This window comes from Orycteropus afer, unplaced genomic scaffold (genome assembly GCF_000298275.1).
Source record: "Orycteropus afer afer isolate SDZICR_OR568_19922 unplaced genomic scaffold, OryAfe1.0 scaffold00313, whole genome shotgun sequence".
Classification (NCBI taxonomy): Eukaryota; Metazoa; Chordata; class Mammalia; order Tubulidentata; family Orycteropodidae; genus Orycteropus; species Orycteropus afer.
Window position 1 is genome coordinate 4,093,210 of NW_006921900.1, and position 17,649 is coordinate 4,110,858.

Consider the following 17,649-nt stretch of genomic DNA (forward strand, 5'->3'; position numbering starts at 1 on the left):
GAAAGCCTGAAAGAAAGGAGATACAAAACTAAAAGAAGAGAAAGAAATAAGTGGGAGAACAGTTGAGATTTTTGAGAAAAAGCTATTAACATGCTTGGCTGCTAACTGAAAGGTTAACGGTTTGAGTCTTCCAGAGGGCTCTAGGAAAAAAGGCCTGGAGATTTTATTCCACAAAGTTGACTATTGAAAAGCTTATGGAGCAGAGTTCTACTAACACATATGGGTTCACCCTGGTTGGAATTAACCGAAAGGCAACTGGTTTAGGACTGAAGTATAAAGTTACTCTGGCTTTCTTGGGTACAGCCATTTTTTGTGGAAAGAGCTATGGATAAAGAGTTGGAAAGTCTGGGATCTAACCTGGCTCTTCCACCATCTCCACATGACATAGAAAAGTTTATATGAGACTGTCTCCTCTTCTCTGAAAAAGAAAAGTTATGCCTATTGTTGTCCTTACATAAGGTAATTATAATAATCTATTCAGTACTGCTTGGGAAAAAAAAATGCTATCTAGAAGAAAATTCTAAGGACTTCCATTTCTAGATGAGCTTAGGATGAGTTTGGTTTAGCAACTGAGTGTAATAAAGTACTGTTCAATTCCTTGTTTTCAGGGAGCCATATTTGTATGTGTCTTATAGAACCCATGGTTGGACATGCTGACGGCAGGCTTCAGGACAGCTGAGCTCCAGTAGAAACCAAGGAAACCCATGGCTCTGGTTGCACCTTTCAACATGACCAGTACACAGTAAGTAATGTTGGGGCCCATTCCTTGTGGATATAGGGTCAGCATGTCAGAATCGAGTGTGCAGATCAAGAGCTCCTTCCCTAGCCTTGTGGAAGTAGAAGACCTCTCAGGTAGCTTTGTCCTTGAGCCCTACATCAAAATGCCTTGTTAAAATCTAGTTTTTCTCTGAGATCATCTTTAAAGTCATCTCATTTTTAAAGAAAATTTATTTCTTTTGTTGTTGGTCATTAGAATACACACAGCAAAACAGACACCAACCCAACAGTTTCTACATGTGCTATTTAGTGGCATTGACTATGTTCTTCGAGCTGTGCAGCCATTCTCAGTTTCTAGTTCAAAATGAAACTCATCAAAAAGATGAGTTTCATCTCATTTTCTAGTTCAAAAAGCAAGGAATTCTGCAATCCAGCACTGTTGCTATAAATCTTCCACCAGACAAAGGTCTTCTGATTCAGGACATCACAACATACACATTTCCTTTAGAAGGAGGCCATAGGTAATGGGGAAATCTTTCAAAAGTAAACCCCAAGATAAGATTAGGAAGAGCTTAAGGTGAATTCACAAAATGGGAATTGCAAAGAGATTTAGAAATCACGAAAGGATTCCTCGAAATAGGCTTTATGAAACCAGTGACCAAACCTCTAAGAGAGAATTACTTTTGGTTCCCCAAACCTAAGATGACATACGAACAAACTACTTAATTTTACTGTTGGCAACACCAGGCATTAGCAAGATGGTCACTTAGCCTGGGTTTTACAACTTGTTGGTAAAAATACCAAGAAGAAAGCAACATTCTTTCTTTTACACCACACTGTGCTGGCTTCTCTATGGGCTTGGCTATTCTGTCATCTGCAGCATTTGCACACTGGCTGAATCAGTTATCTAGTGCCACAATATCACTGCATAACAAGAAACCATAGAACCTCAGCATCAAGTGTTTATTGCTCACATGTCTGGGGCAGTCAGGTTGATGGCTCTGCTGATGTTGGCTGAGCTCACTCTTGAATTTGGGGCTCAGCTGGCTGTCAGTTAAGCTGGGGAGAAGACTGGACTCTGCTCCATGTGTCTCTCATCCTCCAGTAGACTCATCTGGTCATCTTTGAATGGTGGTACAGGTACAAGAGCACAAGCGGAAACTCCTAAGTGCCTTTTCATGCCTCTGCTGGGGTCACGTCTACTAACGTCCCATTGGACAAAACAATGATTGAACTCCGAGTCAAAAGATGGGGAAAGATGCTTTTCCTTTTGATGGGCAGAGCTGCAAGAGTCACATGGCAAAGGGCATGGGTACAAGGAGGGATGGAGAATGGGGCTCCTGACACACACAGCCTACCATACTGTTCATCATATCCAAGATCAAGGTATAGTCTCAGTAATCAGACTAGGAACTGTGGCACCCCACCAGGGGAGGCCTTATTTCTCTGCTGGGATGACCATGTTATCAGTGATGGTCCAGGACACTGTGACCATTCGCATAAAGGGAACAAAGGATAGGAAAGTCAGGAAAGCAGAAGTGCCAAACTTCTTGGAGCCATATCCTGTTAGTTCTAGAAGCTTACCCCAGCCTTCCATGGACACCCCACTGGTCAGAAAGCTCTGTTTGTTCAGTTCACCCATCCATAGTTTCCTCGAGTCAAGGAAAAAGGAAAAAATTCAGCCCAGCATCTGTTTTTTGGGAAACATCTGGAGGAGTCGGAATTCCCCCCATAAACACCCACACTTTTGTTTCAATTGTTGAGAAACAGAGAAGTCTCACATCCTGTTACTGTTCCGTCTAAAGATCCTGAGTCATTTTGTAAATGTCACATAATGATGAGTACTATTATCTATGCTTGACAGGTAGCAAAAAGCAAAGGTTTAAATAAGGTCTACAAAAGAGAATTGGGGCACTGGAAATTTCTTGGTGAACTCAGGTAGTTTAGGCAGTGAACCTGTGGTGTTCAAATAAAAATCCCACTTTTCCCTCAATTATCTGGATGGTTCAAGCAAAAGAGAAGAAGGCATATTCGGCTGTACGCTTTTTGGATAACTGCTGCTGTGTATTATGGGTTAGATTTCAATGGTTGTTGGAAAAGAGAAGTTTAGAATTTAGAGCTACCCATCTGCAGTGTAGGGTCTTGTCACCCCAGAGCTCCTCCCTCCTGTCCCATGTCACTCTTATCCATATCACATCATGAAGTTAGAAGGAATGGTCCTTAAGGAGAATCTGTTTTACCTCCTTATGTTTAAAATGGAGAAACACAAGCTCCAAGAGGGATGCCACAGGAGTCGGCATTATACCCAGGACCAGAGCTCAGGCGCCACGGCTGCTGGCCCAGTTCACAGCATACTGGACTGCCACTTCAGTATTGAAAGTGGTCTCTCATTACCGTGGGGAGCTCTGGTGGCATAGTACCTAAGGCATTTGACTGCTAGCCAGAAGGCTGGCGGTTCAAACCCACCAGCCACTCCTTGGAGGGAAGACTGGACAATCTGTTTCTGTAGAGATACCATCATACCCTGGGCACGGACCCTCAGTGTTCCCTCAAATATTTAATTTTCACTCTCCATTCTCACCATTTTCCTTTCAAATCCTCACTGGCCAGCGAGAGAAGATCCACATCCTCAGATTCTACAGGAGATAGAGCCAAGGGTATGTTGGAGGGGCCAAAGATGGCCCCCCAGGAAGTTAAAGCAAGACAATCTATGCTCAGCATCACTTAGCAGGGTTGCTGCTGTTGGTGTTTGGACAGGAGAGTTCTTAGCTTTTGGACATACAGCAGGATGTATAATATGTCCCTTTATAAATGTCAGTAGTGACCTTCCCCCCATACTCAATGTGGGAACCAAAAATGCTCCACACGTTGCCAGATACCCCATGATGGGTAGAAGGATCCCTGAGATATGAACCAAAATGTTGGCTGTTCAAGCCCACCCACTCAGAGGCGCCCCAGAAGAAGGCCTAGAGGTCTATTTCCAAAAGATTGTAGCCAGAAAAACCCTATGGAGCAGTTCTACTCTGCAACACCATGAATCGGAATCAACTCAACAGCAACTGGTTTTGTTTTTGTTTGGTTTGGGTTGAGAGGTGGCACTGCCCCTGGTTGAGAAATCTTGTAATACCAATGGAGTTGTCAAGGATTATAAGTGCCCTAGGTGACTGTGGTAGGAGAACACTCACAATTACTCAGACATTTGATCAAGTGACCCCCCCCCCACTTCATAGTCCCAAGCTTAAAAAGGCAGATATAGTGGGAAGAGTGCAGGTGGAAAGAGTGGCAACAAAGAGCAGCTTCCCTTTCCTGTCCCACACTTTTTCAAGGCCCACACAGCCTCTCCAAGTCTCCAGACACCAACAGTGCAACCAGTTGTGAACAAAAACCTCTCTACATTATATGTTGTTGTTGTTGTTATGTGCCATCGAGTCGGACCCGACTCCTAGCAACCCCTCCTTGGGTTTCTGAGGCAGTATCACTATGGAAGTAGATTGCCCAACCTTCCTTCTGAGGAGTGGCTGGTGGGTTTGAACCGCCAGCCTTCTGGTTAGCAGTCAAGTGCCTTAGGCACTATGCTACCAGAGCTCCCCTTCATTGTATAGATGGTAGAAGACAAGGAAAGCCAGGAAGCAATTTTTAAAAATATATTACTCCAGTGACCCAGAATATTTGTCCTGAAAGTTGAAGTCATAGTTTTCCTGGTTGGTGGGATTATCATCTGGGCCTTTACCTTCCTTTGATGGGAGATCCCACCCAAAAAGCTCTTATTTTCAGATCTGAGCAACTCTTCTTCCCATTCTTCTACTTTTCCTCAAAAGGTGAAAGAAATGGGGCTGGTTAGGGACTCAGTTTAATCCCTTGCGAGACCAGTGAGGATGAATGGCAACCTCACACTTCCCCAACTCTCTACCTGCACAGCCTAGATTCCAGTACATTCTCCCTCTTCCCCATGGGAAATGAAAAAGTTATTTTGTTCTTGGGGATGACTGTTCCCTGTTGCCCTCCTCCCCAATTCAGGCTTGCCACAGAAGGAGGAATTTCCGAAGTTGAAATCATCTCCCAACAAGTAGACGAAGAGACCAAGAGCATTGCTCCTGCGCAGTTGGGAAACTTTGCCTATCGGGACTTGCCCCTGGCTGCTGTTGACCTCTCCACGGAGGGCTCGCAGCTCCTGTCAAATCTGGACGAAGATTACCAAAGAGAAGGGTAGGTGTTGGAACCGTTGAGCTAGCTAAAAAGTCTCTTGCATAACTCCCTGTGTTTCCATGGGTACCTCTCTCGAAGCAGCAGCAGAGATTAGAGATGCTAAAGAGTAGGAGACCGGAAGTTCATGTCAGTCCACCGAGGCCCTTTCTCTCCTCAGACATTATTTCCTCTGAAAAAGGCTTTGGGCACAGAAAATACCTGTCGCTGCTAGACAACCTCCTTCGTGACATTTACTTGGAACTCAGAGAATCATAGCATTTATTTCAGGACTGAAGTGCTCCTTAATGATCCATCCAGCCCCTGTCTGTACACTTGGGAAACAGGAGACCCACAGGAATTAGGGACTTGCTCAAGGCCACAAAGCCCATAAGCAATAGACTTGGACTGCACTTCTGCAGTTTCTTCTTATCAAGCCAATTTTTCACCAGGAAGAAAACACTCTGCATGCACTTAACATGCTAAATATGTAAGGGAATTTAGCAATTGTTCACCTGGGAGCTTTGCAGACATTAGCTCCTTCTCTTCCCAGGGAGCCCTGGTGGCACAGTGGTTAAGTGCTCAGCTGCTAACTGAAAAGTCAGTGGTTCGAACCCAGCTGCTCTGTAGGAGAAAGATTTGGCACTCTGCTTACATAAAGATTCACAGCCTTGGAAACTCTATGGGGTAGTTCTCCTCTGTCCTACAGAGTTGCTGTGAATCAGAATCAACTTGATGGTGTCAGGTCTCTCTAGAGAGGACACATAAGCTACATTGTTAGGTGCTGTCCTATCAATTTTCCAGTCATAGTGATGCCACGTAACAGAGAACTGCCCCACAGGATTTCCTATGTTGTAATCTATAAGGTCGCTATGAGTCAGAATCAATTGTATGGCAATGGGTTTGTTTTCTGTCGTTGTTGTTTAATCTTTACAGAAGTAGATCACCAGGTCCTTTCTCTTGCAGAGCCACTGGGTGGGTTCAGACTGCTAACCTTTTGGTTAGCAGCTAAGCACTTAACCATTGCACTACCACCTGGCTTCTTCACATGGGCTATGCTGATCCCTGATTTGACACTGACCTCCACCTCCTTAGCTTGTGAATCAGATTAGATGCCTTTGTCTCCCAATTGTCATTAGCATAATGTGTCTTGCACGCATCCTTTCTAAAGGCAAATTATAGTGTTAGAGGAGCTCCATGTTGTTGTTGTTGTTATGTGCCATCGAGTCAGACTGGACTCATAGTGACCCCTCCTTGGGTTTCCGAGGCAGTATCACTATGGAAGTAGATTGCCCAACCTTCCTTCTGAGGAGTGGCTGGTGGGTTTGAACCACCAGCCTTCTGATTAGCAGTTAAGTGCCTTAGGCACTACACTATGCAAACAGTTAAGCACTGGACTAGTAGCTGAAAGGCTAACAGTTCGAACAACCAAGTAGCCCCTTGGAAGAAAGACCTGGCAATCTGCTTCTGAAAGATCACAGCCTTGAAAACCCCATGGGGTCCCGTTCTACTCTGCATACATGAGGTCATCATGTGTTGGACAGATTCCACAGCGACTAACAGACTCACCAGTCTGACATACTCATGGGGGATGGAGGAAGTTGGAGGCCAGAAAAAGACAGGAATATAGGTCCTTGGGTCACATAGCAGGTCAGCTTCAGACTCCCACCAGGGCTGGCCCCAGGCCCATGCTGTCGCTCTTCAACATTGACTTTCAAGCATTGGCAAGGATCTTCGGAGCCAATTCTGTGGCCTCCTTTTCCAGGTGTCCGTAAATATTTTGAACATGCTGGCTGCTTTGAAAATAAAAACAAGGGGTTGATGGGTGTTTTAGAAGCAAGTCTCCTTAACTAAAGCTAAATTTGCAGAGCTAGAATTCCCCGTGCTTGTTTCCTGAAGGGGCTCCCCTCCCTTCCTGAGATAAATTGCCTAATAATGATGAAACCTTAAACCTTTTTTTGCAGAAACTGTACCCTAGTGGCTTTCTCTGAAAACACAATGTCTTCCCACTATTGTGCATAAAGTCAGCATAACATTGGAAAAGAGAAGAGGAAAGCTGGTAGGAGATAATGCTAAATGACTCCTGCTGGTCATGGCACTGGCCTGAGCACCTTCTCTGATGGCGGGGGCCAGCCTCTCCCAGGTCCCCACAGGCTTCAAAGCTGGCTAAGTCCTTGAAGCCCCTGAGCCAGAGCCAAACTTCATGGGTTGCACCACCTGTGCAGTCGCAGGAGGCCCCATGCTTAGAAGGCTCCTATGCTTAGATTAATACTCTGCTGTAGCTGCCTTGAAATTCTTAATTATTTCTAACCAGGAGCCCTGAGTTTTCACTGGGCTCCACAAATGTGCACCTTCTCTGAGCACTCAGTAAGTCACAGTGCCACTTCCCTCTGGTGGTCAAATGCAGCAGTGCAGCCTCTTGACTGGCCCTACTAGTTGGAAAGGACTCCTTTCCCGCCCGGGCTTGAGCCAGTGTTAGGCCCTTTTCAAGTTTACAGTCAGAGGCATGTAGAGAAGTGTGAAAGCCTCCAAGAATTCCAGGTCAGGACAGTGTCCACACATGCACTCTGTGGATGTACTGTTCTGCAGGGGTACCACACTGGGTTTAATCAACATAGGTGTAGTTTGTGAAGCGGTATACCACTCCAACGTTTGAATGGAGGAGAGGGTAGGAAGAGGCCTCGCGGGTATGTGCACGGATTCTTCCTATCAGCTAGAATACAAAGGAAATGCTCCCAAGGCAGAGAGGCTCTTGATTTGATTTGAATCTCCAGGTGTGTCGAGCAAAGCTGCTCCTGGTGGGTAAATAGGAAGCTTCCCGGGAAGGGATTTGCCTCACTGCTGGAGCTCTCAGGTGGGAGTCCAATTGGCAGCCAGAGGGCTTCCTGGAGGAAGGAAGAGCAGACCAAGGACCAATCCAGAGAAAACTGAAGCAAAACAAAAGCACAGTGCAGAAGGGGAAAAGCCTCCCTTCACAAGGCTTCTGCTGCATTTCCTGGGGTTTTCCCAAGATTTCCAACTTGGCCCTTTTCCTGAAGCCATGCAAGACAACTGCAGTTCTAGTGTTGTTGTTGTTGTTATGTGCCATCGGGTCGGACCCGACTCATAGCGACCCCTCCTTGGATTTCCGAGGCAGTATCGCTACGGAAGTAGATTGCCCAACCTTCCTATCGAGGAGTGGCTGGTGGGTTTGAACTGCCAGCCTCTGGTTAGCAGTCAAGTGCCTCAGGCACTACACTACCAGAGCTCCCGCAGTTCTAGTAGGTCTTTGGAAAGGTTTGGTTTAATTAAATCTTATCCAAAACATCTGTTCCTTTTTAAGGACGTGTCATATATAAGTTAGGTCCCCCAGTGGTGTAAATGGTTCTGCCAACCCACAGGTGACATTTCATACCCACTCACCAACACCATGGAAGAAAGGTCTGGCCTTCTGCTTCCATAAAGATTACAGGCGAGAAAACCCTGTGGAGCAGTTCCACCCTGTCACCCAGGGGGTCGCCATGAGTCGGAATCTACTCACTGACAACCGCTGGTTTGGTTTTTAATATATAGGTTTTGTATAGGAGTGAATCCTTCCTGTAAGATATGAAGATACCTCAGGGTCCCCTGCAGGAAAGTACCCAGGCTTTTGTGGCTCAGGTCATTCAACTTCTCTTCCATTCACGTTTCTTGAGCACAGTGATCTTTAGAGCCAGAAGAGACCTTAGAAAGCATCTCTCCTAAATATTCTACTAGAACACCAGGGCCCAGAGAGTGGAAGGAACTTGCTCAAGGTCACACAGCAACAGAGGCAGGAATAAAACCTGGTCTCCTAGTTTCTGATGCAGGCTAGTGCCCCTGAGCTTCCATCTGTCCCCTCTATACAACATCGTGATTGTGACTGTGGCTGACATACATTGTACCTGTGATGTACACTGTCTAATGCCTTTAACTTTTTGGTATGTTTTTAAGTCTGTTTCCCCTTTTGTCCATGAAAGCTTTATGACATGCGTAAGAAGTCACCTTAACACAGGGTGAACCCTGAGGCCATCTTGGTCCAGCTCTTTGACTTTCCTAAGAGCCCTGTGTCTTGCTACTCCTGACTAGCAGAGCCCTAACTGCAGGGCTATCCTACCCCCTTCCCTTCCACACTTAGGGTGCATGGATTCAGGGAGAAAAATCAGACAACTATGCAAATCCATGCCTCCCAGACTCAAGGTTTACAGCTTCAACTTGATTTTCAGTTTTGCCTGGGGGTACTCCCCATGTTCCTGATTGACTTTCACTCCCAATCCCCAAATTGCCATTTCAGAATGCTTCATTTTCCTCAAGCCCTCTCTTACCCTCAGCAGGTTACCTCCACTCTTCTTTCCTTCAGAAAGCAGAAACAGTTATAAATGGGCTGCACAACACCCCTCAGCCCCTCCATTTCTCCCTTCAGGGACACAGCTTCCCTGAGCTCAGATTCCCTCCCCTCTCACCTTGCTCTGTCAGTTACATCCTCACCCCATATCGTCACACCCACATATCCACCTTGACTCCGTGTCCCGGAGTCCTCTTTGCAGTCAAACTTCCATCTCCCTCTTCCTCTTTGCAGTCAAACTTCTTAAAAGCCTCATCTGCACATGCCATCTCTGCTCTGTCCCCCATTCCTTTCTCAGTCTACACAGTCTAGCTTCAGCTTCATCCCCGCTGTGAAAACTGCTCTCCTTAAGGTCATCAGTTACCTCTTTGTTGCTAAGGTGCTGGTATTGCCCTCTGTCCAGTGTCTGAACCCACTCCCTCTCTCTCTCTCTTGAAACACTCTCTTCTCATGTCTGCCTCTGTACCGCACACTCCTGGTTTTCTTTCTACCTTCTGACTGCTCTGGTAGGTCATCTAAGAAATGATTCCTCCCCTGCTTGTTCCTTAAGTGCTGCAGTTCTCCGTTTCATATGTTTGGCCATTTTCCCTCTATTCATCCTACACACTGAGCGATGTCATCCATTTCCATCCCTTCAAAACGAGGAACTTTCAAAGCTCTGTCTGTAGCCCAGATCTCACAAACACCTGACTAATATCCATCTACTTCCTAGACATTTCACAGGGATCCCAAACACACCTCACAGTCTCAACAGGTACCTATGGAATTATGGCTACCAAAGTGAGTCACACATGTGGGGCATTGATGGTTCAGTGGTAGAATTCTTGCCTTCCACACAGAAGACCCAAGTTCAGTTCCCAGCCAAGACACCTAATATGCAGCCACCACCCATTTGTTGATGGAGGCCTGTGTGTTGCCATGTTGCTGAAGAAGTTTCAGTGGAGCTTCCAGACTAACACAGATTTGGAAGAAAGGTCTAGCTATCTACTTTTGAAAACCAGCCACTAAAAACCCAGTGGTTTCCAATACACCCCAAAGGTACATGAAACCAGTCAGTTACAGTCACCACCGAAATTTGTGTCCTTCTTTCTCCCCTGCTCTGGCTCCCCCTTGTCCACGTCCACCACCCATGAAGCTGCCACTGCTGATGGTGTCATTTGGGGAATGCTAGTGTCAAGTCCAGCTTCTTCAGAAGCCACAAGTCCTTGGAGAACCCAGACTGTGCTGGGCTCCATGCAGGGTGGGGAAGAAAACACCTCCCAAACTCTATGCCACACTGTCGATGACCCCAGAAGTAGCTCTGCTTCTGACCAGACCTCTGGTCCTGTTTGCTTCTGGCCTTGACCTCTACACCCAGAGCTCAAGTCAGTCTCATGGGCTGCCCTAGATGTCACACGAGCTATGTCATCTTCCTTTCTTCCTCGCCTCTCTACTCTCCAACAAAGTACCTCCCTCTTCCTGTAGTAATAGAACAAAAACCTCCAGACACTTCCACATATGTGGACAGACATGCAGAGGAGGGCTGAGAAGAAGAACAGAGAAGTGTCTGAACCCCAGCTGAGCCACCGTAATGCCCCACTACATCAGTAACCTGGGAGACCAGCTCAGTTCCTTCTCCCTCATCGCTCATGTTTTGTTCTCTAAGTCCTGTAAAGTTCTACACCATTTTTCTCACAAAGGATTGGTAACTCTATCAGCCAGGTGCTTTGGACAGCATGTAACAGAAAACCCACCTCAAACACAAACAATGCGGACTCTCATTGGCCCTTGTAACATAGAGTCCATGAGGAGCTAGCGTGGCTTCAGGGTTGGCCCAGAGACTCAACAGACCAGATGCCTTTCATCTCCACTCTGCTCTCAATGGTGTTGACTTCATCTTGATGCTGGTTCCTCTCACAATAGATGGCTGTCTGTGGTGATCAGGCTGCATCCTTCCTCATTCATGTCTGGCAAGAGAGAGAATGGCTGCCCATCATTCTCTTTTTGAGAGCAAGGAAGAACTTTCCCAGAAGCCTTCAGCAGCTCTCTCCTTATGTCTCATTGGCTAGAATTGGTTCACATGGTAAGGGAAAACCCATAGGCCAATCAGGCTCACCACAAAGCACATTACTGTTTCCCAGTAGAATGAGGGTGGGATGAATATTGGAGAATCACCTAACACCCAACATGGAGTATATTCTTTGGGAGAACCAAGTCTCCATCCATAGCCTTCAATCCAGAATTAGATCTTAATTTCTTTCAGCCTTTCTAGTCATTCTGGGTTTGGAAAAGATCAAGGAATATGTCTACACTTTTAGAATATGTCTTCAGTAACTTGTCATCTTGGTTCTGTCACTCCAGTGAAGTTTGACCTCTGTCCACAGCCTATGTGGACAATGCTGAGGGCTTTGTGCTTTCATGTAACCATAACCTTTTCTGCCTCATTCTCCTACCTTGGCATTGGACATCACCCCATTCGATGATGGGAAAGTGAAGTGCCAAACTGCTTCTCAGTGAACAAAAACCATCCACATGTGGAAGAGGGGCATTAAGTTTCTATGAGGCTAACTCATGGTATGGAGTCCCTGAGTGGTACAAACAGTTAATGAACTTGGCTGCTAACTGAAAAGTTGGAGGTTGAAGTCCACCCTGGCAGTCTACTTCCAAAAAAAGTCAGCCATTGAAAACCCTATGGAGCACAGTTCTTCTTTGACATACATGGGGTCACCATGAATCAGAGTTGACTTGATTACAACCAGTTACTGATGGTAACTCATGGCACAGACTGGAAGTTCTACCTTCTCTTAACCAGGCGCAGTACATTGAAAGCCTGTTGGTTTGTAGGGTCTGGGACAGACAAAGGAGTATGTGGGTAGCACAATCAGTTAAGTGTTCAACTAGTAACCAGAAGGTTGGCAGTTTGAACCCACCCACAGGTGCCTCAGAAGAAAGACCTGGTGATCCACTTCTGACCTTCTAAGAGAGCAGTTATACTCCACACACATAGGGTCTCCATGAGTTGGACTTGATGGTAAATGGTGATTGGAGTGGGGGGCAGGTGAGAGGCTAGACAAGAGACTATAAAAGGCAGAAGATTCAGAGAAGCCCAGAGTCTCCACCCTGGAGATGCTAGCAGCTCAGCGAGAGAACTGATGGTGCCAGCCTGTGTTGAGGAAGGCAGTGTAGAAGAGAGTCTGCAGTCACAGAAGGAGATAAAGCTTCCCATCTTTTTTGGGAAAAGAGGATCATGGGAGAGCACGTGGAACACTCTTTGCCAAAAAATAAAAATCGAGTAAGAAATGAAAGATATCATTCAGTATTTAATAAAGTAATTATTTCTATTTTAGGCTTCTAAAAGCTCCAATAGAAGAGGGCAGGGCCAACCTCCTAAAAGAGGAGAAACTTGGAGGAAGGCTGGGTCTCAAACAGAAAGGAACGTTGTTACTTGGAGATGAGGCCAATGGTATGTTTCTGCCGGAACTTCACTGTGAGAGGCAGAACACCCAATGGAGGCACAGGGATATTTTTTGAGATGTCAGGCTGGGGGAGAAAGGCAGATCCAATATAGCAACATCGTTAAGTAAGGACGAAAATACTTTTAGTGACGCCAGCAAACAAAGGCTTGGGGCAAAGAGAAGGGAGGGGGGCGACCTACTGAGCAGTAGCCTAAAATACTCCTCTCTTCCCATATTGTCTAGCTTAGTGTGGTGGTTAAGTTTGTGTGTCAACTTGGCTGGGCCTGGTTGAGTGGCTGGGCAGCTGGATGTAGTATTCCCGATGATGAGACTGGTAATCAACTCCATGGTGGAATCTACTGTGAGCAACTGAGTAGCTGCTTAGGGATGTGGTCTGCTTCCTGTATATAAGGAGAAGCCTTGGGGAACGGTCTCTAGGTTATGGCACACTTGAACCCTGCATGTAGCTTTGTCGTTGTTCAGCAGTCTGCCATGCTCTGCCAACCTTGGGACTTTAGTGGATTTGAATTAATGGCCTGCCATGTGGTTTGGTAACATCGGGACTGTGCCATTTTATTTGTCAACTTTGGGCTTGTTAACAAGCCTCAGCAGCTAGTAGCTGCCTGAGTGAAGAGATGCCTCTAGCTTAAGTGGGCCGGGAGCAAGGGGCAGAGCTGAAGCCCCAGGTCGAGGGGCTTTCACCCAGCCCCTAGAGCCTGGCACTTTGAACTTGGACTTCTAGCCTCCTGAACTATAAGAGAATAAACTATTTGTTCAAGCCATCCCATTTGTGTATATATTCCTGTCAGAGTGGTACTAGGTAACCAGGACACTTAAGAACCACCTCCTCTGGAAAGCCTTAAGCCCACAACCCACTCCAGGCCAGGACACCACTTCAGTGTATCCATAGGCCTTTGCCCAGCTCTCTCACCAACAGGGAACCCTGGGTTCTGCTTGTCTGTGAACAGTCTGTCTCCAGTACTGGACCAGGCACACACCCAAGGCAGGAATCAGATCCTTTGCGTCTGAAACAGAAAGGTCAATTGAATGAAGAAGTGAATGAGTGAATGGGAGGGCCTGCATTAAAATTAGGGTACGAAGAGAAGATGAAGGCAGTGGTGCTTCTGTAGTAGAATCCCTGCCTTCCATGTGAGAGACCTGGGTTCAATTCCTGGCCAGGGCAACTCACGTGCAGCCACCACCTGTCTGCCAGTGGAGGCTTGCATGTTGCTGTAATGCTGAACAGGTTGCATCAGAGCTGCCAGACTAAGAGGGACCAGGAAGAAAGGGCTGTTATCTACTGCCAAGAATCACAATGAAAACCCAGTGGATCACAGTGGTCTGATCCACGGCTGATCATGGGGATGGTGCAGGACTGGGCAGCGTTTTGTCCCATTGTGCGTGGAGTAGTCAGCTACGAGTCAGGGGCCAGCTGACAGCTAACAACAATAGAGGAAGAGACCAGGTCCATTTGGGAAGAGGTGGGGGCTAGCCTCTGGACCTCTGTGGGGTCAGGGGAGAGCCATAAAGGAGGCACCAGGCTTCTTATGCCCCAGAACTCAAGGGCATGGCCTGTGGCTGACTTACCCTTAACATCCCTGCTAATTCCACAACCCTGCCATGCAGTTGTCCTGAAAGAAAGAAATCAGATTTGCCTTTAGAACAAGCCAGGTTCACTTAGTATGATTTTAGCATCCTTTGAAGAAGACAGGAGCTCATTCTTTTGGAGTTCAGGGTTCAAGGGCAGATTCATCCTTGCTGTGACATTGTACATGCAAAATGTAGTATTTCTGCCTCAAGTGGTTGTGGATTTTGCATCATTTTTCTCGTAAGGGAAAAAGGGAGCTTCATCAGTCCCTTTCTTGATGCCAGTGGGTTTTGTCTATAATAAAACACCATTTGTTCCTCTGGTATACCAGCTGCCCCTGGACCTCAAGCTGACCCTGTAACCAGTGGCTCCTTTAACATAGACTCTGGAGACTCAAGCTTCCAGCAAGGTTCTTAAAGTCCTAAAACAGAGAATAAAGGTTTAACTTAGATCAAAAACCTTTTCTTGGTAACCACAGGGTAGTCTTTTTCCCATAGTCTAGGAACCATAGGGATTGTTTCATTGACTAAGAAGCCAATAGACTCTGATCTATTATTTCTTAGCAAAATATCCACCTGTTAACCCCTCTCATCTTCTACCCTGGGTCTCTACCTACTCACAAGGCATTGTAGGGTGTGTGCTCACAGGCGATCACTAGGTGGCAACAGAGCGCCTCAGACCACCTGTAGAGAGTGGGGTTGCTGAGAGCGCATCCTGGTGAGAGAGAGAGAGAGAGGAAAAAAAAAAACCACTGTCATCCAGTCGAATCCAACTCATAACGACCCTTCCTTGGGTTTCCGAGACAGTATCACTACGGAAGTAGATTGCCCAACCTTCCTTCCGGGGGAGAAGAAAGTTTAAATCTAATGCTAGAGCCCTTAAGGAAAGTGAGCTATATTTATGACATCTGGGGGTAGGGTAAGGAGCTCTGGTGGTGTAGTGGGTAAGATATTTGGCTGCTAACCAGAAGGTCAGCGGTTCAAACTCACCAGTGGCTCCACAGGAGGAAGATGAAGCTATCTACTTCCCTAAAGATTTATAGCCTTGGAAACCCAATGGGGGTCACTATGAGCTGTGGGTTTGGTTTTTTGGTTTTGGGGACTGGGGTGGAGGGCAGACAGCTGCAGAGGTATCTCAGACCTGGACTTTGGCAAAATGGAAGAAGGGGCAGTATGACAGACCCAGAAATTGCCCAATTTGAGCTCAAAACCCAGGGAGAGCTAGACAGGGGAGAAGTAGGCTGTGCGTGAAAATTGTAGCCAACCTGGGTAGGAAGCCAACCTCTTGGCTTTTAAACCTCAAAGTAGATGCAGTAAGAGCTAGCTGCCCACAAACCCCAGCACAAAGGAGATTCTCAGGTTGTGGCCAATTCCCACAGTTGAAGGTGCTGGAGGTTGGACTGAGCCTTACTTCTTTCCCTAGTCAGGCTTGAACTTCTCACCAAGGAGTGGGGCAGCCACGCACTGCATGACCACATCTTACCTACATGGCAGCCCTTCAGCAATCTGAGGGAAATGCCCTGGGTCCCCCCAAGTAGGGGCAGCCAGCCCATGGTATGTGTTGGCTACTGTGCTCTGGTTTTGGGGCTCCCCAAGTAAGGTGAGAACTCCTACCTCCTAGTCCTAAGCTCTTGCCATCCATCCCATCCTGCTCTCCTCCCCAGAGGTGACATCTGCATGGATGCAAGAAATCTGAGATTCTGGGACAAGCAAATGTCAGACTTGGGTGACCCCAGCTGCTCCCAGCCCTCCTACCTCCCTCTTCCCCGAGGCAGTAGGGTTAACCTTTAGCTCTGATTGCAGAATTGAAGCTCCTGTATGGAAAAGTCAATGTATTTAGTTCCCCAGAGGGCTGGGAGGCTCACCTCTCACCCCCACCCTGAGAGTTCCTATTACAGGAAGTGTGTTGTATGCTCACATTTCTCAGTCTGTTTATGCTGTTGTGCCGTGCTTCTTGGAACAGGGTACCGGGAACAAAGGAGAAAGACTTTGTTGTTCTGGTTTTCCTTTCCAGAGAGAAAGAAGCCCCACTACCCATTTCCATAGTGCCCCTGTGGGTACTGGAAGGAACCCCTGGGTGGCACAGTGTAGCACGTGGCTATTAACCAAAAAGTTGGTGGTTCAGATGCACCCAGAGGCACCTTAGAAGAGAGGCCTGACACCCTGTTTCTGAAAGGTCACAGTCATGAAGACCCTGTGGAGCACATGATCCCTATGAGTTGGAATCAGCTCAATGGCAACGGTTTTTTGTTTTATGTTTTGTTGGATTGATGGTTCTAACAGGTCTCTTTGGAGGCCTATGTATGTGAGCTCATCTCCCTCCCCTGTGAAGTCTGCCTTTTTCTCCCTTTATTTGTTTTGCTTTTTGGTGTGGTCTGGATAGTTGGAGCTCACTTACAAGGCTGTAAGCTCCATGAGGATGAGGGCTCTGTCCACCCTCCCTTATCCAGCACCCAACACAATGCCTGGCATTTAGTGGGCCAGTAGTAACTGTGTGGAATCCCTGGGTGGTGCAAACGGTGAATGCCCTCAGCTACTACCCGAAAGGTTGGAGGTCTGAGTCCACCCAGAGATGCCTTGAAAGAAAGGCCTGAAAAATCAGCCATTGAAAACCCTATGGAGCAGAGTTCCATTCAGACACACGTGGGGTCCCCGTGTGTCTGGTTGACTCAACAGCAACTGGTAATAACTGCGTGGAATACAATGAATGTTGAAATTCCACATATTTAGATAACAGACCCCTTTCCAGTGCCCATGCACCTAATCATCATCATGTTATGTGCCCTCAAGTTGGACCCGACTCATAGCGACTCCTCCTTGGGTTTCTGAGGCAGTATCACTACGGAAGTAGATTGCCCAACCTTCCTTCTGAGGAGTGGCTGGTGGGTGATTGATGCATATGGTAGCTGTGTCAAGTACTGTGTTATGGGCTTTAAATACGTTATTTTGAATACTTTTAATCTTCCCAACAACCCTACAAAGGCAGATATTGCCTACCCACACTTGGAGGATTAGGAAAGGAAGGCTCAAAGATTGCACTCAAAGTTCAGTCAATGGTGAGCTGCTATTTGGAGATGCCACTTGGCACCAAAGCCCAAGTAGCTGGGAAGTCTAGCTTTCCCCCTAGTGCCAACAGGGGGGAAAAAAAAGTGGTGGAAATACCTTTTAAAACAATTAAAAGAGTTTTAAGGGTTTGTTAAATCAATAAAAATAATGCCCAGGTGATGCCAGAAGGCAGATTTAAGTCAGCCTCAAGGAGCCCTGGTGGTGCAGTGGTTAAGTGCTTGGCTGCTAACTGAAAGGTCGGTGGTTGGAACCCACCAGCCACTCTGCGGGAGAAGACTACTTGGCAGTTTGATCCTGCAAAGATTACAGCCTAGGAAACCC

The 17,649-nt window shown here is 46.8% G+C and overlaps 1 protein-coding gene across 1 annotated transcript in view; it reads left to right on the forward strand.

Moving 5' to 3' along the window:
* The first annotated feature begins 704 nt into the window (after positions 1-704).
* Positions 705-17,649, forward strand: part of TMEM266 (transmembrane protein 266) — a 107,489-nt gene continuing 90,544 nt past the window's right edge. The window contains exons 1-2 of the mRNA XM_007951853.2: positions 705-742; positions 4,735-4,923. Of these exons, the coding sequence (XP_007950044.1) occupies positions 705-742; positions 4,735-4,923 (227 nt within the window). The remainder of the gene's footprint in view (positions 743-4,734; positions 4,924-17,649) is intronic.